The following is a 22619-nucleotide window of genomic DNA, read 5'->3' as shown; positions in this document are numbered from 1 at the left end:
GTAACTCTCTGCCGCATTGCCTTTCATATGCGCACCGAGTTTCTAACGCTCTTTTCTTTAGCTTACTCGTTAAGTCAGTTTCTTGTATTTGAGGTCAGGGTCTCACCGCCTGCCCCTCAGGCCCCCCTGGACTGTTACTTCCATTCAAGGGAACAAGCACTGCCTGGCCACAGTAAAGTGACCGACATGTTCCACGGCTCCTTTCTCCTGTTTTCCCCAGCTCCCTGGTGATACGGCTCCCTCGCCATGCAAATGCACTCTGCTTCACTGTGCAGTCCTTCAGCGTCTCTGCATACTGCTCTCCTTTGGCTTCTTGTGGGTTGTGCTGGCCTTCTTGCTGCTCTCTCTTCAAGTTTGCGAGTGCTCCTCCTTTTATGCACCTGGATTCCATCAACGGGTTTCAGGTGTGATTCACTTGCCTGGTTTGCCGGATTTCAATTAGACCAATTATTGGGACATGTCTGACCTACAGCTCTGTAGTCTTCAGGATCCCTCTTCTTCGTCCCAGTACTTTAGTGGTGTTTCCTATAGGTATTCTGCATTACTCTTTGAGGCATCTTCTTCTTCTCAGTGCTAAGTTTAATTTCAGAGGAAAATTAGGATATGGACAGCAACATCCTACAAAGGCCGAGGGAGGGTAGGGTTAGTCACTATCAGGAAAGGGGAGAATACCATGTCTCGCCCTCTGGCACCCTCTCCCCAATCCCCAAGGACCCTTCGCCCAGGTGATCCTCCCTTGCTAGTTCACCCCCCTAGGATCGGGATCCAAAAGTGATGGACCTTCCATTGCCATCTGAACAGAAGATGCCTGGGGAGTAGTTGTGAGAGTGCCTTTAGGTTTCTCACAACAGGAGGAGAGGTGGTGGCATGCTGAAGCAGAGGCGCTGATGACACCGGCGTGCAGCAAAGTCTGAAATAGGAAGGTTGGCTGCAGCGGTACAGAGCGGGAACCGATGAGAAGCATTACCAGTCAGCAAGCAGAGAGAAAAGAAAACAGTAACACGCGATGGATGCCGAAGCCACCAGTGAAGACCGGTGAGTCCAAGGAAGGCGAATGGGATACTGGGGCGTTTCAAGGTGAATGCCGCATACCGTTGATAGCGCGGGAAATCACAGATTAGGGACTTGAAGTATTTGACATGAAAACTGAGACTGTTGAGAAAGTGTTGGTGACTCAATATATGAAAAAACACATTTGTTGGCTACAGAAGAAGGTTAAGGTTGAACTGAATAGTCCTGGAAGGAGAGTATACCAGGCGTAAGTAGTTGGAACCTGATAACCTGGCATGAGGTAAATCAGGGGTAGGAAAAGGCTGAGAAGACTCAGGGGCAGAATGCCTCCTTGAGTTTTGGGAGATATAAGGGAAGTGTCATGATCAGAGCCAGGGTCAATTGTCTTAATTCAAGTGTTCAGGCCAGGCGGGATACATTGCATAGATCAGTGGGTCAAAAGTGGATGTTAACTTGGCACATATGGCATTTATATCATTCACAGCACTGAAATACCATAGACTCCCATAGATTACTCCAGCGGTTCAATACTCACAAGATGGCCGCCTAGAGGGTCATGGATAAACTGCCGCATCGAGCCAGTCATTTGTCATAGAGAGCTACTTAAGCTCTGCCCCCGCTGGAACACGCGCTTTGCGTTTAACCCGCTGACAGCAGTGCAACGCTACCGGCGCTTCAGCTCACAGAATCTGAAGAAATAAAAGAAAAGAAATATTAAGTCTACGAATTGCTCACAGACTATCCACGGACCACAGATAAGACTACCTGACAGAAAATTCCTTCGCCGCAGTCTTTCAGTTGAAGAATATGCTTTCATCACAGAGTCTTCTCAGACCACAGTCCTCGCTCGCAGGCGCAGCACCTTTCAAGGGTTTTTCTCAGCATTCCGTGGACCTGCAGAAAAACCAAGGTACTTTGTTAAAACGAACATTACAGAGTTTTAAGTGAAGATAACTTCTAGGCACAGACATACCTGAAGCTCCTCAGAGTGTTTCCTCTCAGTAGTTAGCCGCGCTTCACAGTAGAAGATTGCAGCCTTTTCAGATAAGACGAACTTAACTTACCCTGTTCAATGTTTTCTCTTCCCGATTACGTGCACAACCATTCCGCAACCAAAGATCTTTCCTGGATAATGAAATCTCGTATTTTAGATAGGCGCTTCATCAGTAGCACTTGTGCCAACTCTCCATAAGAAGTAAGGTGTCCATGTTCTTCTCTTTATGCCTCGAACTTTCAGCAAGCTCTTCTTCCTCCAAGAACCTGTAAAGAGAAAGAAGAATTAAATAGTTTGAATGAGAGATCTCTCCAACATAGAAAACCTTTAAAATCAGAAAGACAACAGTTATCCTCATTTATTTTTTCTGTCAAAAGACTCATTACTTAAAGACACGTGCCTTCAAAGTCTTCCAGAGTTCTACAGCACTCCAATCTTCAGAACCACAATTACAACACGCCCCTGTTAGACAGCACGATGGAGAGCTCCATAAATATAAAACACAGGTTAGGAGGGGGTGTGGTCTCAGATACAGAAGGGAGTTAATTTATGGGTGAAGGTAGTCAAAACCTCTCATTAGTTATCACCACACTTTACACTTACAGTAACTCTATTCTATTTATCTAGATGTCTTAACAGGAAAAGAATCTAAAGGCTTCAGTGTAGCAGATCAACAGGCTCAAGATCATTAACGCTCCCGAGGAGTAAGCGTTACAGGAAGAACCATACCCCTTTTGGAAGACAAACAAGAAACTGGATATTATAATGAACTATATGGAAGAAGAAGAAGTGGGAAGAACCTCAGGAAAAGAGTTGTCCCCCTTGGGCTTGTGGAATAATCAAGGATATCAAGTGAACAACCAGAAGGAATCTAGGGGAAGATGAATGCCCCCTTTTCTAGTGGAACTTTGTGCAGCTAACAGACATCAGTATTTTTCACATTCTTTTAAGTTTAGTGTATGGAGGGTCCATTTAGGATTTTGGACACAGGACAGAGGACATCCTTGATTTATAACATCCTGGCACAGACAGTCCTTAGTTTTGTTGAGGCAGAGAAACCCCTCTCAGAGTTAGGGATCGGTAGGATTTCTCTGTCCTCTTTTTCTTTTGTGATGATGTGCCATTGTGTCCGAGTCTTATTCTTGATCCCTTACAGTAAATGTTTGATATTTCTTCTTGTAGGGGTTGAAATGGTTTGTGAGTACTTTGAACTTAACTTAACAATAGAGTTTCAAAGCCGCTCAAAGGAGTCAAACCAGATTATAGATCTGACATGATTCTATCCACTAGGCACAATTGTCTCAAAATGTGTCGAGTTGTCACAGGCTCATAAACTGGCTTGCAGTGACTTCAGTGGTAATGTTATAAAAATCAGAAAATACACTGGATGGGGGCTGTGAATGTTTTCACTTACGTACGAAAGTTCCCCTCTGTGTAATTTACATAATTTGTATGCAGAAGTGTAAATGAAATTTGTAAAAAAAAAAAAAACAAGCGAAATCACCTTTACACTTTTCTTTTACAGTCACCAACACAAATGAATGTAAATGCCTGCCGCAATTGCAAGCTTGCGGCAGGCATGTACCCTGGATTCCAATTGAATCTGTCTGCTTTTATCTGAGGGAAAAACAGGCATATTCTATTAAAACCCAATGGTTTATTGCCTGCATGAACATTTCACGCTGGCAGTAAACCAGCTGGATTTGCCTTCAAAGCTGGAAAGGGGACGGAAATGTAAAGTATGTCCTGATTCCTAACTTAGCCTGGCAAATAATGTAAAATCCCCCAGATCAGTAAAAGTGGTGGTAAGAATTACTGACACTTTTAGTGCTACTTTTTACCAGTCGAGTTTTTAGAAAATGCTCCCTTTTGTCTCTTGCTCAAACAACCTTTGTTACAGATTCAAAATGTTTTGAGCCAGTAGGAACCAATTGGGTTGAACTGTATCGCATAGATTCGAATGCTGAAACTAAACCGGTGGAAGTATGTCATCTAATGATGTTTCTGCCTCAAGCCAATTTCAAGTAACAAGGCAGAGATTGGCTCACACCATGTCAAATAGGCGCAGGCTCATGAAATATGTCTTCTAGTTTTTTGGTTTTTTTATTGTGGCATTTACAGTTTACAAAAAAACCATATGCAACAAAATACAGACAGCAAAATATAAAAACAATTCAGCAAATTTCATATCATATATAAAACAAATAAAAAAGGAAAAACAAAAAGAAAAGAAAAGACCAAGTATAAATAAAGCAAGAAAAAACTAGTTATTCAACTCGGAAATAAGCAGTATAAGAAAATGATTCAGAGATAAAACCAAGGAGATAGAAGAGCCTCACATACAGCAACACCAAAACAAATTTCTAGATACCTCTGAACATTCATTTGTTTAGTCCTTGAAAAACCTAAGTCGTTCTGCACCAAAAAATGTACACTCTACTACCAAGTGTTTCAGAGTCTCGCGGGTGTTGCTTAACCTACAAAACCTACATTCCTTGTCCATTACACTTGGCCCCTCATTCATATTCCTGGTTTTCCAGGTTTTAATTTTCTCAAAAACAGGTAGTTGGTTTAACCTGAAACGCATATAATTCATGCGTATAATAGGACAAGGAGACTTCTGAACATATAGTGGAAGACATTCCTTAGTATGTATAAACATTGAATACTCCACAAATCCTGTACATGAATCAATGCAGTCAACTGTCTCGGCCCAGTCGGACCTGAACAAGATGTTTTTGACATGCCCTGGTCTGAGGATCAAGTCCTCTTCAGATGAACAAATATAGACCAACACAGAGCACATCCGTTTGTTGAACTCCCTTAAAGATGGTACTGATCCTGCTAACATGGCAGCCTTAAGACTCTCATAGAGGGAGTTTTTGGGTGGAGCGATAATTCTTCTAAATAGAGACAACTGTCTCCACACATACCTAGCCTTTACGGACACCAGGCACAACTTGTGTCTAATGATGGCGTTTGGAATGGCAATAGAAAGACCAAGTATGTTCTTCCATAAAACTCCATGAATAGTATTCAAAAGGTCATCCATTTTCTGAGAGCAAAGGTCAGGGCCATAGAGGATAATAGCCTCAAATTTGGCCAAATAGTATCATCTCAGGAGAATAAGCGTAAATTTACATACTTTCTGCTTTAGAAATTTCACATGGGCAGTAAGTTTCTCGGCTTTATCATATAGAATAGATTTCCAATTTTCGATGCTAACCCTGTTAGCCAAATAGTATCCCAAATAAACTACCGTCTTGACCTGCTCCATAGTATCCGTTCCCATAGTCCATGCATATTGGATATCCTTTTTCCTTTTAGTTAGAACAAGGACTTTGGATTTGGAGGCATTAGGAAACAAATTGTTTGCCACTGCACAGAAGACACCGGTACTGCTCCATCCAAAATTTGAACAGGGCCACTCCACCAACATGTTGTGTCAGAGCTGGTGGTGCCGTACCACCCGCCAAAGAACCACAGTGCCCCATCCCCACATTGGGCAATAGCAGACCTCTCATAGTTTGTTTCCGCTTGTATATCTTCCTGAGTAGACACAGAAAGACCTGTAGCCGCCACCCGGTTGGTATCATTGATAGGTGCAGTAGGTTGTAAATGGCGAGTAGACGTCCGAGCATGCACAGTACTAATCAATTTACCAAACGCTGTCCTTTTTGTATGTTTAGTTTGCACCCGTTCTAGCACATTTTCACCCTGGGCCCCCTTTCTAGGTCCCCTAGAGGTACCTGGACTCTCCAACAGAGATCCATCTCCTTTAGTAGTATCCTAGACCTGTCCGGGGCAGTTCTCCAGTACTTCAGCCACTGATCCTTCTTCAGCCTGTTCAACACAACCCACTTTATCAGCTTTCTCGTGATGGTTTAACGTACGAATAGCCTTATGATTAGAGTTACTCCCCCTCGTCTTTACAGAGGGCATATTCTTGGATTTTTTAAAATTATTTGATGCTTTCTTCCTACGACTTTTTTCCCCTAATAGGATTAGTGGGCACTGACTGTATATCCAAATCATTTTCAATAAGCGAAAGATTGGAATCATCCACCAGAATTGCCTCCTGTTCTGCAATACTATCATGCAGATTACCCATTGCTTCTATCAGAGCTGAGGGACTGTCTGAGCATTCCACAGCCCTTTTATCCATTGGCAAAGGATGAACACTTATTTCAGCTTGATCACATACCCCCACTTTGGGGCAATACTCTACAGGGTCTTCGTGGGGTCTGACTGAAAGTGCCTCCAAAATAGCAGACATTTTTTCATCCAACTTCTCCAGCCTAGAATTGAAGTCATCATGAGAGTTGGTTCCCACAACAGGCCTATTCATTCAATTCATATTATTGAGTAGAGGCTCGTACCCAGGCATACGTAAAGTAAGATCATTAAATGCCTTCTGCTGAGCAGCCACAGTCCCCCCAGATTTTCCTGAGTATCACATAGAACCTTTAGTGCCAAGTTGAGACTAATGTGTAAGTTAGACAAAAGTGGGGAAAGTAGCTCACAAATCCCCTTCTCAGACACCCCATTAGGAGCCTCCTTCATAGGCTGAGATTCAGATGTTAGCCCTATTTTGGGAATACACAGACCAATCGGGGAGTTCATTGTTGTAATAGAACTAGGGAAGACTTTCCCATGAATAGGCATGGGAGGTGATGAGTCCAGATCAATATTATCATGCATCAAATCCCAAGTAGCATTTACTGCCCTATGGAATGAATCCTCTAAACAGCTTTCCTGAGTTAAGTCCTATTGTGAGGTAACAAAACAGCCTCCTGCCGGGCCATGCTGATTACGATGACCTCCATCGCTTACAGGCAAAATATGATGCACATTAGTAGGGGGTACACCCTCGGTAGACTTTCCAAGAACAAACACATTAGATCCAGAACATTTAGATGTGTTTTTAAAAGTGCCCCAACCCGAGAACGATCCCCCCCAACCCACCAGTCATTCCACGGTTTCCAATTAGGGCACTAGACTTCTTAAAGGACCCAATAGGTTGAGGAGTGGAAGCAGGGAATCTAACAATTTTCCTCATTGCTAGAGGAGCTACCATCTCATCAGTTTCTTGAATGCACTCAGCATCAGTTAATTCCAGTAGGCCAACATCTAAGGGAGCATTAACTGAAGTATCCAGAGCCCCATCATGTGAGGGCAATACGTTTAGAGGTAATTCAGCCATAGGCACATCCGCCTGTACAGGACTGATTGTAGCAACAGTTAGGGTCACATTATCCCAGCTAGTACCTTTTTAGCAACATCAAGTCTCTCTGTACTGTCATTGGCCGCAGATAAAAGTACAGCCAAGGCCCCCTGTGTTATTTCAACATTAAGGTGCAGAATATGTTCCAAATTCTGCACTGGTTCGGGTTCCATATTGCAGGTACTTACTGGCCCTGAAACCACTTCGCAGGGTGACCATAGCAAATGAAAGAAATAAAGAAGAAAGTCGATGTTTAAAACAGAAAACCTCAAACAGAAGACACAGCTCAAAGGCAAGAAAGCCCACGGGCACTGTGTCCCTTAAAAATTAAAAGTAAATCAAGCAACAAGTCCAACTTGGGTCAAAGGAAAATGCCACAGAGCAAACCCCCGCAACCCCCAAGTGAAAAATGAAAAAATAAGTCAAGCGGGATCAAAGGAGACAAACCTCCAACAGTCTCTCGCACGGTCCAAGGGGCTACTGGCAAACTGAAGCACAAGACTCCTTACAGGGCATGACCTACGTGAGAACAGCCTTATCTTGTGTGCACCGTGCACAGTTGAACGCGGTAGAGTTTCAGGGCACCTCCGTCAGAAGAAATGTGAGAGTTCAACAGACTCCCTTAACGCCATGATCAGCATGACATATAAATGCACAGTTTTCATTTTCTCTAGTTTATTCTGGGTAGGTGAGAGCTTCAATTACCGTGCGGAGAATGCGGACCAAGTCCTCAATGTAGATATATGCCGGGGTGGCAGCTAGCAGTAACTGTGTCCCCTTACCTCCGCAGCCTCCAGAGCCAAACAGCAGTAAAACAGCACAGGAGTCTGAAAACATGCCACCCTTGACACCGCAGCAGGACTTAACGCTGTGAAGGCTCGGTCAGCTGTTTTTCACTTCCTGGTTCAGCAGGGGCGGGAATTCTTCCGCTTCCAGCAGAGTTTTAAAGGAACAGAATACCTGTTCCGAAAATGATGATGAGGATTAAATACTCCTGTGCACCAGTACTAAGAAACGTAGTAGTATTGACACGTGCAAAAATAAATAAAAATAAATAAAAGCAAGATCCAAAAGAGTTCTGGTCACAGCAGCAAAACAGCACAGGAGTCTGAAAAGATGCCGCCTTGTCACCGCAGCCGGTCTTCTAGTAACTTTGTTTCTAGCTCCAACAGATTTGATGCAATTTAAGCCAAACCAAGTCGAATAGTGAAGAATACTAATTGTAAATATGAAACACATATGTACAGGCGCATTATAAATGCCATATCGTATCATAAACAGAAGGAAATATGTCTAATGAAATTACTAGTTTGAAGATATTTATTCAGCAACACTCGTCAAAACGGTTAGCCACATAGTCAAGTAACTCATCAAACTGGCACACATTAGGCAAAAAAAGTGGCCCACTTTGACCAAAGAAACGGTCCCACATCAGCATTTTGCGTTTCTGGTTTGGGTATTGGCCTATATGCCAGTCCGAGCATGGCTGCAGAGGTCGATTGCATGAAAGGCCGACAAAGTTGATGGGAAGGGTTAGAAGGAGTGAGACTTTTTTAACCCCAACGTCAAAGATCTGCAGGAGATGTTACCATGGTCTCTTTACTGTACAATACACTGAGGCAGTATGCACACATCAGCTGAATACATAGCACCCATAATGTTGGGGGTTTGTCCTGACCCCCAGCGATACCCGTAAGCCCCCAGCACACAAGGACTCACTCGACACACGTCCTTCTGTCTCGGGCTTCCCAGTCGCACTGACACAGCCGGGAACGCCCCCTTTATTAATGCTGCACGCGGCGGCGTGCAAGATCACGCCGCCGCGTGCGCGTCCCTTCAAGGTGCAGCGCCACACTCCTCCTTTTTCGGGAGGACAAACAAAAACACTTTAATAGTACACACTGCAAATCAAACAACTCTACTAAATCAACACTTCAAAACAGTTTCCCCACACACACCTTTATTATCAACCACCCGGGTCCCCGTACTCAACAATCCCCGGACTCAGGTCGATCAGACAAATGTCCCAGCACGTAATCACTGAGGTAAGCGGGTTTCCCTCGCCCAGCCCCCGGGGGTACTTCCTGCTTACCTCCGGCACAGGTAGTCTATCTGCAGGCGTTCCCCTGACAGGGGACTCAGGTGTGCTGGAGGGGCCTCCTCCGTCGTCAGGCATCTCCATCAAGTCCGGATCCGGGGGTGGGTCAGTTCTCGGGTCCCCCAGATTTTTGAAGAAGCTGACATTCCGGGTGACAGTGGACCTTCCATCGGAGCCAGTCACCATAGACCCCTTGACGGCCACAACGTCCAACGGCTCCGGCTCGTAGGGAAGGGAGAGTTTTACATGGGGGTTTCTGTTGCGGATGAGGACCTCCTCGTCACCGGGCTCCAGCCGCTGCGGGCGGAGCCCTCTTTGCATGTTCTCCTGCTCGATCCTCAACTGCCGGTCCACCTTGACCTGTTGGTTGTCGATCACCCCCGGCTCCTTCTCCCCGGCCTCGGGTATCAGTCCCCTCGGGCAGCGCCTGAACAAAGCCTCAGCCGGAGCCACCCCTGTGGACGCATGTGGGGTGGTGCGGTACACCCGCAGAAACTGATAGAGTGCTCTCTGGAGGGACTGTCCCTGGCCTTGGGCGATCCTGAATGTCTTGTTCAGTGTCCTCATTAACCTTTCGGCTTCTCCATTTGCCCTAGGCCACAAGGGGGTTATCTTCTGGTGCTGTACCCCGCAGCTCTCCATCAACTCTGAGACCCGTTCACTCTGGAATGGCGCCCCGTTGTCAGAGCACAGCGTGAGGGGGAACCCATGGGCCGTAAACACCTTCTCCACGGCCACCACCACGTGTTTGAAGGCCACAGAGTCCACAAACTCCACCTCCGGATACCTTGAGTATTCGTCGACGATCACTAGGAAGTGGGTGCCCATGGTTGTTGATCCGAAGTCCGCATGGACCACTTTCCAGGGTCGCGTGCCTCGAGGCATTGCCTCAATGGCGGGTTCTCGCTGTAGGGGAGAAGCCACTTGACACCAGACACAGGCAGCCACGAAGCCATCCACCTTCCTCTCCAGTTGAGGGAACCAAACCTTCAGTCGTAGCCTGGCCTTGGTCTTTGCCGCACCCTGGTGTCCATGGTGGGCGAGGGTGATCACGTCCTTTACCTTGGACTGAGGGACTACTATCCGGTCACCTCTGAGCAGCAGGCCCAACGCCGAGAATGACAGTTTCTCCCTGACCTTCCACAGCTGCACCAGTCCTGTCTTGGCCTTTTGAGTCCGCCCCGCCAAGGATTTCAGCACCGACTTCCAGGAGCCTTGCTGCATGGAGTGCTTTAGGATTTGGAAGCACTCATCTTCGGTAGCTGCAGCCTCAAGCTCGGCCAGGGGCATTGTGTTGGGGGTGGCCGCCTCCACCACCATTCGGACATGAACATCGGCCTCCTCAGCACATGTGTAATATTCTACTCCCCCATGCGCTCCCGGGTGCCGGGAGAAATAGTCCGCTGCGTTGTTCGCCCACGGCCGATACACCAAGGTGACCCCGTATTCCAGAAGAACGAGCATCCACCGCTCGATCCTCGGCGGTGGTTTCGATGATGATCCTGCCAGAATGGGAAGCAGGGGTTTATGGTCGGTCACGACCGTCACCGGGTGCTCAGGACATAGAGCCTGAAAGGCCGGCAGCCCCAGAGAACCGCCAGCGCCTCGCACTCAATCTGCGAATATCTTTGCTCCGTTTCAGACAGTGCCTTGCTGGCGTAGACCACTGGACGGACACCCCCGTCACGATCTATCTGAGTTAGCACGGCACCCAGGCCAAATGGGCTGGCGTCCACGATGACCTCCGATGGTAAGGCCGGTTGAAAAATGCCATGGTGTCCTCAGCCGTCAGCGCACCCTTGATATCCTCGAACGCCGCCTGCTCAAGCGGGCCCCAGTGCCAGGTGGATTCTTTCTTCGTCAGGGCCCTGAGGGGCTCAGACCTGGAGGCGAGATTTTGAATGAACCTCCCACAGTAAGTGACCATGCTGAGAAAACTCCTCACATCGGACACCGACTTGGGTGGCTGTGCCTTCTTGATGTCATGGACCTTCCTGGGGTCCGGTGACACACACCCCTCTTTGAAAACAAAGCCGAAGAACTCGATGGAGGGGCGCAGGAACTCACATTTTTTCCTGTGAAGGGTGAGGCCAAGTGACTGCAGTCTCTCGAATGTCTTTGCCAGCCTCCGCAGATGGTCCACCTCTGTCCTCGCGAACACCAAAATATCATCACTAATGTTCAGAACGCCCTCTAGGTCTGCGAGGGCACCTCAGATGATATTCTGAAAGACCTCCGCTGCCGAGGACACTCCGAAGCTAAGTCTTTTGGAGCGGTAGAGTCCCCGGTGGGTGGTGAACGTGGTGATGTACCTAGATTCCGGGTGGAGGACCACCTGATGATAGCACGCCCGGAGGTCCAGCTTGAAAAAGAAACGAGCCCCCTGCACCTCCGCAATGATGTCATCAATGGTTGGGGTAAGGTGCCTCTCCCTCTTAATGGCCTTGTTCGGCAGCCTCATATCAACACAGATACGGACAGAGTCAGGTTGCTTGGGTTTCCTTGCCACAACAATCAGAGACACGCAGGGGGTCGGGCCCTCCACCTTCTCAATTATGTCGAGGTTAACAAGGTTGTCCAGCTCCTTGTCCACCTGCTCACGAAGGTGGAATGGTACCCTGCGGTGTTTCAGGGCAATGGGCCGCACGGACTCATCAATATGCAACCTCACCGGGTCACCAGCCATCTGTCCAATTCCATTAAAGAGAGCGGCATACTTATCAAGCAGGGTGTTAATGTCCTCCAGGAACACGGAGTAAGCAAAACTGACAATGCCAAGAGGCTTGGCTGCGGCACAGCTCAAGAGAGTATTGGTGCTTACTGGCGTTACGTAGAACCGGGCAGTGATCTGCGAGCCATCGTGCTCCACTTTCGCCACGAAGGCCCCATCCAGTGGGATCGGTTCTAGCCCCCCAAACGCAAAAATGCAAGCCTTCGGTGTGATTAGCTTGGGGGGCGCGTCCATAGCATCATAATGTCCCCGGGCCATCACATTGACTGATGCCCCCATGTCTACCAGGACCGGGACTGGCGAGTGATTGACCTTCACCACACACCTCGGCTGTCTCCTGTTCTTCACTCTCAGGACTCCCACACTGGAGACAAAGAAGATGTTCTCTTCCTCTTCCTCGTCTGCCTCATCCACCTGGGCATCTTCCTCGCTCTGGTCCACCTAGGCAACATACGGCGGGCGGTTCTGGAGCAGGGACCCAGACCGGGCCGGGCCTCTCGGCACCATCACAGGCAGGGCTGCCTTGCACACCCGAGAAAAATGATCAGGCAGGCCGCACCTACCACATGTCCTTCCTGCCGCCGGACACTCAGTCGGGTGGGGAAGATCGTACCCACACTTCTGGCAAGATTCATCCGCTCTTCCAGCTCTGTCACGGGGTCCTACCCCAGGTCTTCTGAAGCCTCTTCCACCTCGCCACATGGCACACACCTCCTCAGACTTGACTGAGCGGGACCCCGCCTCCATCCTGGCTGCTCGAGCCTCAGCCACCTCGTGGCACCGACCCAGTTCAAGGATGCGGGGCAGTGTGAGGCCCGGCTCTCTAAGGACCTGTCTTCTGAGTTTGCCCGAGGAGCACGCCTGGATCAGCATAGTTTGTATCATGTCCTCTGCGTCGCCCCACGCACATGCTAACGAGAGGCGTCTAAGGCATCCATAAAACGTGTCCAGCGTTTCATCTTCCTTTTGTTTTGCAGAGAGCATTACAAATCTTTCATAGTCCGAGTTGGCAAGGGGAAGAAAATGAGCCTGGAGGGCAGTCTTTGCCGCATCATAGGAGCCATCCCCTGGTGGAAGGGACTCAAATATCTCCTGGACCAAAGGCCCCGCCGAATACAGCATAGTCGCCAGCCTGCTGTCATCATCCGTGACCTGTGCGGCCTTAAAGTACATATCGAGGCAATCAACCCACCTCTTCCATCTGGGCCCAATGCAGGACGGCGGGCCCGACACGTCAAACTCAGGGATGGGCTGCAGGGCCGCATGGGCTCGTGCTTGAGCCATGACGGGAAGTCCTTGCTGGACAATCGGCTGCACCACCGGCGGCGCCTGAGCCACTGGAGCCTGGCCTCCTACTAGAGCTTGAGGGGGTTGCTGTGGAACTGCTGCCTGTGGTGGCGCCTGAGGCTGTGGAGCCTGACCCCCTGCTGGAGCTGGAGGGGCCTGCTGTTGAACTGCTGCTTGTCCGTCCTCTTGGGGAGGCTGCTGAACTGCTGGCAGCCCACCGTCTTGATCACCAGCCCCACTCATGGGCTTGAGTGCACAGGCACCCCCAGCGTAGACCTTGGGGGCCACAACTCAACACCCACCAACACCATGAAGTACTGATGCCCCACCCAGGCAAAAGAAATGTCCAACCTGGGGACAAAGAAGATGATGGTACAGTGCCTCTCTCTCCAGACTGCCTCATGCGCAGACACAGCAACTGGACATGATGAAGAACAAAGAAGAAGAAAATGGAGGGTCCACCTCTGCAGCAGTCTTCACTGATGATGAAGAGGATGAAGAAGAGGAACCTCTCCAACCTGATGATGAAGGGGATGAAGAAGTGATCAGAACCCCAGCTGCAGCAGCACCCTGTGGGCACAGATGTTCCAAAAATTGAGCCAAGAAAGACATCTGGCCTATGCAGGCCCAGCCATTGTAGCCCTTCTCCTTGCTTGCACTCGACGTAGGAGACCCAAGATTTGAAGAAAAATCAAAAAACGGGCATGGGTATGCAGGTTTGACTGCCTACAAGCAGTATGTCCAAACATTAGGCCTGGATGCCATTCACCGCCCAAACCGGAACTCAGTGAAGTTCCACGGCCCCACATAAAAAATGGCAACCAGCTGCGTGTGTGATGCACAGCCTACGGCACGGAACGATATGCCGTGATTCCGTTCCAGGGAAAGAATTGCAGATTTCGTCACCGCCGGGCCCAGGCATCATCCCCCACTTGACACCACTGTTAGGGGTTTGTCCTGACCCCCAGCGATCCCCGTAAGCCCCCAGCACACAAGGACTCACTCGACACACGTCCTTCTGTCTCGGGCTTCCCGGTCGCGCTGACGCGGCCGGGAACGCCACCTTTATTTATGCTGCAAGGGACCTTTAATTGTATCTTGGTAGGTTACCTGTAACTTTAGTTGACATATTTTTATTTTAGAGATGGAGGAAAATGTTAACTTTTTAAATGTTCTGTCGCAAGTTAAACACCCACCTAAATCAAATTCTTGAGTGAAACACCTTGCGCTTTTCTCTGTTCACTCATTCGGTTTTGATTCTGTATTATGTGAGCACCCTTTTGAACTGAAATAGTGTACCTTTCCCATTACAGTTCTTCTTCCCCTTTCTAGCTCTGAGACATCTAGTTCTACTGTTTTCCATAATTGTCTCATCCTTGCTTCCTTCACTGCTTATTCTCACTGACTTTCTGCTTCTTTTCCCTTCCAGGTATGCAATTATTGAGAAACCGTTGCCAGCACCCCAGGAGAATTGAGGATATGGAGCTCATGGAGGGAGTGCAGAAATGTTTGCCTGAGCTGGTTTTGCAGAATCTATCAGGCCTTCATGTCTCAAAGGTATTTTGTTTAGTAATTTGTGCAGTACACACTAAAATTAAAACATATCTGGACGTTTTTTGTGCATGGTATCTTTATACCAGTTATGTTCAGAAAATTGATTTTGTGTACTGTCCGTTGATCTGTTCTGGTATCATGGAAGCTTCCTTGTAAATTTTGTACGTTAACTAGATAAACTTTGGCTAGGTGTGGATTGCACGCGTCAGGTTAATTGGGTAAGCTAACAATGCAGATATTAACTCCTTCCTGAAGCTGAATTTATATTTATTGATTTCTAAACTGCTTTCGCTAACGTGCTGTACAGAAATGTGAATGTTACACTAATAGTTGAAAAGTTCATAAGAAACAATGATATAAAGAATTCATATAAGAAATGAGCTTAGGGGTGCCGTCGAGCAGCTGGCTTATGTGGACATGAGTCCTAGCCGGTCCACCGGGGCCGCCGATATCCTTTAGTGGAATTCCTTTTTGCAGTTTGTTAGGCAGAATCATGTGCAGTTCCCTTAGGGAGCACTACAGAAGATTAGGGCTACAGGTGAGAGCAATAAATCCCCTTTGGTATCAGCCCGTACCACAAAGATTTAGTTGGTAGCTGTGGCTGAGCAGTCAGACTTATCTCAAGAGGGAGATGAGCAGTATTCAGGGTTTACACAATAGGCCTTCAGTACTATGGAACAAGGAAACACTGACCAAAGCTTTGTAGTAAAAAGAATATATATATTTATTTTATACACTTCTAGTTAAACACATTTATCACGGTTCTTAAGCAAGTTCAATTCAGTCAAAGAAAGTATACACAACTCCCTAGTTAAATTGTAGGCAAGTTTGAGCAATAGTGAAAACTGAGAAAAATGGCACAGTGAAAACCAAACACAAATGGCACTCCAGCAATTTCTTATAAGGGAGGGAAAACACAACTCATATAGAAATATCTTCTTACAGGCCCCAACAACACTTCCCATGAGTTTGTGAACCAGTTTAGGCAAGGCAGTACATCAGTATAGCAAATACTTAAATGAAAACCGAGCAAAATGGCACTTCACAAGGTTTAAAAGTGGGAAGGAAGGGGTCGTTATAAGAAGTAGGTGCACCAACACAGTTCTAGTTGAGAAGCAATCTAGTGAAGGCAGTTCTAACAAATTTAGCCAGAGTCAGTAGGCCTGTGCCAGAGTCAGTGGTACAGGGCAAGGGCCCAGGAGCAAAATGTTCTTGTAGCTGCAGTCAAGTCTTTGGTTAACGATTTTAAAAAGGTGGATGCAGAAGGTGAAAGACATTGTTAAGAGAGAGGGGCTGCCCACCCAACAGGTAGGTAAAGGATTTACAACACCTTTAGCTCTACCACGCAGAAAGGGCGGCCTGGCAGAACAATGTACCTTTAAAATGAAGAAGTGGCTCCTGCGGTGGCGGTTGTTCCTGGTAGTTCCTGCAGTTCGGGGGATCCTGCAGAGGAAGAGAGGCTCTCGTCGTGGAGGAAGGTTTGAGTTACTGCACTACCCAGGGATGGAACCAGCCGCAGTGCTGCCCGACAAATAAAAGGTACGCTCCTTTAAATCGTGGTCTGGGTGGACTGGTGCCTGGCTATCTGTCCTCCGAGTACAGGGTACTGGCGATTCGACCAAGGCAGGTCCGGGAAGGCGATTGGCAAACTGGTTGGCCCCACCAGCTCAAGGGAAGAAGGCTCTTTCAGATGAAGATCTTCTCTCGTCGTGTGGAGAAAAGTGGTGAGACGCTGCAGCAGGGCTTCACCGGTGGTTCAGTCGTTTGCAGATGTCTTTGGCTTCTCTCCTCTTCGGCTTCTTAGTTCCAGTGGCGACGTCTTGCTCTTCCAGTAGTCAGGACCCTGCTTTTATGCAAAAAGAGCCCCATTCATACAGCCCAGCTGTCACTCACACAGTGGAGTGGTCATCTTGGCGGGAGACCCTACAACCTATCAGGATAGAGTGCGACATGGGTTGCTGAGGCAACCCTGTCCAGGGGTCCTACTCCCCCTCCCACACAATGGACCCACCCCAGACTCAGTGGCACCGAAAGGAGGGCTTCTTAGCAGAAGCCCGCCAAAAGGACGAAACAAGGATCCCCGACCTGGGTTAGGAGCGTAGAGAAAGACACGAGAAAGAAGTTATATAAAAGTTCTGGCAAATAAAACCTACCGGAGTAAAGTTAATATTAAAATACACCGGCGGTATGTTAGAGGCTGTCAGAAAATGTAGTAGCCTCGAACAATGGGAAAATCCCATGGGAAAATATTTGTGGTCGAATATTTGCGGCAGTAACCACTGCCACCAGCCAGAAACTTTTAAGAGGGGGTCTGTACGGTATCCTCTCGAAAACGAACAGAAGGGAAAAACTATTAACCCTTTCCAGTACCCTCATAGTAAGATGGGTTGTTCTGGTTTAGTTCATATTATTGACTAGTAAAGTCAATTGGGACTTTACATACCCTGGGAGACAGTAGTCAGTCCCAGGGTATGGAGTGTATGTTTGGGGGTCGCTACGACACCTCTGTGTCACTGCATGGAGGGTTCTGTGTAACACATGTGAATAAAGATGGTTCCTATGGAGGTGAGAAAAACCCCATAGACATTGAACACAAAAATAGCCTAGAACACAGATAGCAAAAATGCCTAAGAGTGAGAAAAAGAGTCTCACTCTTAGCAGGAGAAAAAACCAAACCCTTAAAATCCAGCAAAGCTGCTGGGGGACTCTATAGGTAAGGGAAATTAGCCATAGAATGAGAATTCTCCCTAACACAGTTCTTATCCTGTAGAGTATTTTAATTGATGAGGCTGTTACCTGCCCCTGCACCTTTAAGGCGCTCGCCTCCAAGCATTGGGGCCTAGTTAGCAGAGAGAGGAAGAGGAGGAGTGTGGGCGCTGTGACGCCAGTTGAATTGGGAAATAAAATAAAGAAGTTGCTGTTACCTGTTACTCCGGCTTTGCGTCCTTTGTACTTACCTCCAGAGCCCAGTCCGGGCTACATCTGGCGACGAGGATGTCTCCTTGTGTAGTTCGGAGTTCTCCTTCCGCGAGAGTTCCTCCACCTCGTGTCCTCCAGCGTGCGGTCAGTGATCTCACTGGGCCGCCGTCCTCTTCTGAAGCTGCCTTACATCAGAACTTTGGTGATTCCTGCTACAGCGCCCTCTCAAAGGAAGGCCCAGCTCACGCCGTGCGCCGCCTGCCTGCCCGCACCCGTACTGGGCAGAAGTGCTCCTCCTGCAACGTCACCTGCCTGGCCATCGCGCTGCGGTGCCCGCCTCCTGAGGGTGGATCAGAGACTGCCTCCCCAGCGCACCTGAAGCTGTCTATGTACACCCGCCTACTGAGCTCCTGACCACGTGACCCGCTCGCCTCCTCCTGCGCCCACAGGCCCGCGGAGACTCAGCAAGCCATACATAAGGTGCGTCCTCTTATACAAGTAAATCACCAGCACCCAACGTTTGCAGCCCCGACACACCAGACCATAAGTTTGGTCCTGGATGCTCTCATTCCTCCATTGGGCCCCCACCACAAACCAGTGGCACCATCTCTTTCTACCTGTGGAGAGACCTCCTACACCCCTGGACTCATTCTCAAGTGCAGTCCTTACCTCCTCAGTTGGTCCCCAAAACTACAGGACTCTTGCCCAGGGGGTGTCCGTGCCCCAATGCTCACCTCTGAAGCCCAGGTGGCGCACAGCTTTGTCCACTTGCAGTTACCCCACATCCTGCACTGCCAACAGCCATCATGAGCAACCAGAACTCGCCACCCCCAGCCCGCAGCTCAAAGTTCATCCAGTTGTGCATGCCTCTTCCGTTCTCCATGACGCCACAGTCCAACAAAGTGCTCTGGTGGACTGAGCGGATGGAGGACTTCTACCACTTTGTCAGAGGGTCAGGAGACGGCGACTCACCGCACCTGCACGACGTGTTCCTCAACCTGGTGGCGGAGGGGTGAAAATGATTGTCAAGACCATCCCAACGGCGGATCAGCCAGACTTCGCCTCCCTGATCGCTGCCCTTGACAGACTACTGATCATCGAACCGAATCAAGACTATGAAAGGTATCTCTTTAACCAGTACACCCAGAAGCCGCAGAGACAGTGGACGAATATATAACCCGCCTGAGGGTCAAAGGTGCCCACTGCCAATTTGATGCTTTTTCCCTCTACAAAGTAATTAGCCTGCGCATTATCGAGGGCTGCCTGTCACCATCGCTCAAAAAACAGCTGCTTAAAAAACCTCTCAAGTTAGCAAGCTTGCCAGAATCTTTGAGAGAGTTGACGCCTAAGCCGCATCGATGTCAAGCACAACGACTACGAAACACGACACCTCGGAACTCATATTCAAAACACTTAGGGCCTCATCACGAGTTGGGCGGTAATGCCGGCGGTATTACCGCCGGTGGTATTAGCCCTACCGCCAAACCCCCCGGTGCTATTAGTGCCGGATCACGGGTTTGGCGGTAATGGAATTCCCCATTCCCCACTGAGCCCATTCGGGAATGCCCCATTGGGCTCAATGGGGAATTTTCGCGCTCTTATCGCTGGCGGATTTCCCGCCGGCGGTAATAGCGTGAATTTTCGGCAGATTTCCCCCCAGCTCAGAGCTGGGGAGAAATCCGCCGAAGCCCTGATTTGGCGGACCCTTAAATCTGGCGGTAATAGCGTGACCGCCGGATTTAAGGGTTACCGCCAAACTCATGATGAGGCCCTTAGTGTCGTTCACAAATGCATCACAAACAAAGCACCTAGCTACCTCAACAACACCATCAAGAAAAAAATCTCCCTCAGGACACTTGGATCCAATAAACTGGCTCTCTTGGAAGTACCATATTATAAATACAGTAGAGCAGGAGGAAGTAGTTTCAAAGTTCTAGCCCCGTCGCATTGGAATACATTACCAATCAGCATTAAAAATGAGGACACCTTACCAGGATTCAAAAAAGCGCTGAAAACTTGGCTATTCAATAAATACTAACCCATATGTATGTCCATATGTATTGCCCATATGTATGTCCAGTGGGCACTACTAGGCCTGCATTTAGTGATAGAATCTATCTGTAATCGCACCGCCTGACTGTTTTGTAACATCATAAAAGAAATGTTTTATATGACTATAACCGCAACATTGTATAAAAAATGTGATAATATGCTTGCAATTCGCCGTGATACCTTCGGGTCTGGGCGAGTAATAAATGTAATAAATAAAAATAAATAAATAAAATAGCAATGGTCCAACAACCTGTCTCACGACCAGGAGACAGAAGTGCCGCCCCGTACAGATCATCGAACCAACAAGTGCCCAGGCTACAGAGACAGTGCTACCGGTGTGGCATGGCATTCCCACATTCCGGATCTTGTCCGGCCTTATCGTAGGGGTGTACCAATTGCGGCAGAGAGGGCCATTTCCAATCCGTCTGCAGGGAAGACAGGCAGTTCCCTACCATGAGGCCCCAAGCATCCGTCAGAAAGCCGTATCGCCCACCACAACCTCAATACATTCAAGAAAGGCTTTACCAACCCGGCCCGAGAAGTTATATCCGGGCTGTTGACGAATATCAATACCAGGACTATCCCTGCGGCTACCCCAGCCATGAACTACCATCTCACCTGACAGATGAATATGACGAACCCCCCGAGGGGTACCCAGAAGAGGACAGCTACTACACTCCAATGACCCCTGGTGGCACCCCCTACTACGATCCAGCGACACAGGACGAATACGTCAATCTCGCCCTAGGCAATATAGAAGCCAAAAAAGCTCCAGGTCAAAATGGGAAATTGACTCTCTCATTTCCTAGTGGACTCTGGCGCCACAGTAAACATCATGGGGTAGCAAGAATACCAAAAGATCCAAGACGCCCCGACACTTGAGTGAACCCATTCGAGAATCTTCCAGTGGAACGCTGCTACACCCCTGCAGACCATCAGCCACTTTAGACCCTGCCTCCTCCTCAAAGGATGGAAAATGGACACAACCATCCATGTCATTCGATGCCCAACAAAGAGTAGATACCTCTTCAGCTACCACACAGCATCGTGCCTAGGTCTTATCGACATCCATGTTGGGACCGATGACGTGATAACATCAGCCGCAGTTGGCCAGAGATGCAAAGACACCGTAAGAGCCATCAGCTCCGACAGCACTCATGGCCTCATCACCAAAACCGACATAGTGGTGAAATTTTCCCAAATGTGCACAGGCCTGGGAAAACTAAAGGGTCCCCCGATCAAGCTACATATTGACCCTGCGGTGAGGCCGGTCCCACAACACCCAAGGAGAGTCGGATTCCATCTACAAGAAGCAGTCTCCAGAGAGCTCAACCAACTACTCTCCGATGGTATTATCAAACCAGCGACAGGGCCCACCCCCTGGGTGTCACCCCTGGTCATTGTACCAAAGAAAGGGGGAGGCTCCGGCTGTGCATGGACATGAGAATGGCTAACACCGCCATCCAGAGGGAGAGGCATCCCCCCCAATGCATCAAGGGCCTGATAGTGCAACTGAACAATGCTTGTTTGTTCTCCAAGCTTCATCTAATACAAGGATATCATCAACTGGAACTGCATCCCGACTCAAGAGGGATAACGACATTCGCCACTCATTAAGGTCTGTTCAGATACTGGAGGCTAAACTTCAGCATCTCCTCGGCGGCCGAGATTTTTCAGGAGGCTGTGAGATAGGTCATCAGACCAATCAAAGGCGCACTAAATTATAGTGATGACATTCTCATCTTCGGGGCATCGAAAGAGGCTCACGACACAGCAATCCTCGCCACCTGCATGGCAGTCCAGGCCGCTGTCCTAACCCTCAACATCGACAAGTGCCGTTTTAGCAAGTCAAAGCTGAAGTTCTTCGGACACATATTTTCGGCCGAGGGGATGATGCCCGACCCAGAGAAGGTGGACACTATCACCAAGCTCAAGGAACCACTACAGGTGGTGGACATACGCTCCTTCCTAGGGATGGCATGGTATTGCACCAGATACATACCCCACTATGCCTCAATCACCAAGCCGCTCAGGAAGCTGCTACAAAAGGAAGCTATATTCGTGTGGACGCCCGACTGCCAGAAGGCGTTTGATGACATCAAAAGATCCCTGTCAGAACCTCATCGTATGGCATATTTCAACCCCGCCTGGCACACAGAAATAACAGTGGACGCTAGCCCCGTAGGCCTGAGTGCAATCCTGGCACAGACTAGTGGGGCAGACATCAACCCCAGACACGTTGTGGCGTATGCCAGCAGGGCCCTGTCCACGCCCGAGTCTGCATACTTGCAGGCCTAGAAGGTGATCCTAGCCACCGTATAGGCCTGTGAGCACTTCCATAATTTTATCATCGGGAAGAAATTCACTCTGATCACCGACCACCAGGCCTTGCTGTCCTTGTTTGGCAACCCACGGACCAAGTTGCCTCTGAGGATTGAGCGATGGGTCATCCGACTACAGGAGTACGATTATGATATCGTGCACAGACCAGGGGGCGACCTTAACTCTGCAGACTATCTTTCCCATCACCCTGCGGGCCCTCCCATCACCCGAGGGGGCGATGTTGCCATCGACTACGTAGTTGCCAGATCTCTTCTGCCAGCCCTCTCCTTAGAGACAGTTGCAGCCGCCTCCGCCGCAGATCCCACGACCTCCCTTGCGATCAGCCTGGCAAACACCAATAAATGGAAGGACTACCGACGTGCAATTCTGGGTGTGCAAGGAAGAAATAGAGAGACTGGCAAGAATA

The 22619-nt window shown here is 48.7% G+C and overlaps 1 protein-coding gene across 1 annotated transcript in view; it reads left to right on the top strand.

The window, feature by feature from the left end:
• AMHR2 (anti-Mullerian hormone receptor type 2) overlaps positions 1 to 22619 on the top strand; it is a 1032826-nt gene that overhangs the window by 357783 nt on the left and 652424 nt on the right. Inside the window, exon 4 of the mRNA XM_069653310.1 lies at positions 14775 to 14902. Coding sequence (XP_069509411.1) covers positions 14775 to 14902 — 128 coding nt within the window. The remainder of the gene's footprint in view (positions 1 to 14774; positions 14903 to 22619) is intronic.

Source organism: Ambystoma mexicanum, chromosome 3q (assembly GCF_040938575.1).
Source record: "Ambystoma mexicanum isolate Mex_15411 chromosome 3q, UKY_AmexF1_1, whole genome shotgun sequence".
In the NCBI taxonomy this organism is placed as follows: Eukaryota; Metazoa; Chordata; class Amphibia; order Caudata; family Ambystomatidae; genus Ambystoma; species Ambystoma mexicanum.
The sequence above is the reverse complement of the archived record's forward strand: the minus strand, read 5'-3'. Positions and strand labels throughout refer to the sequence as shown.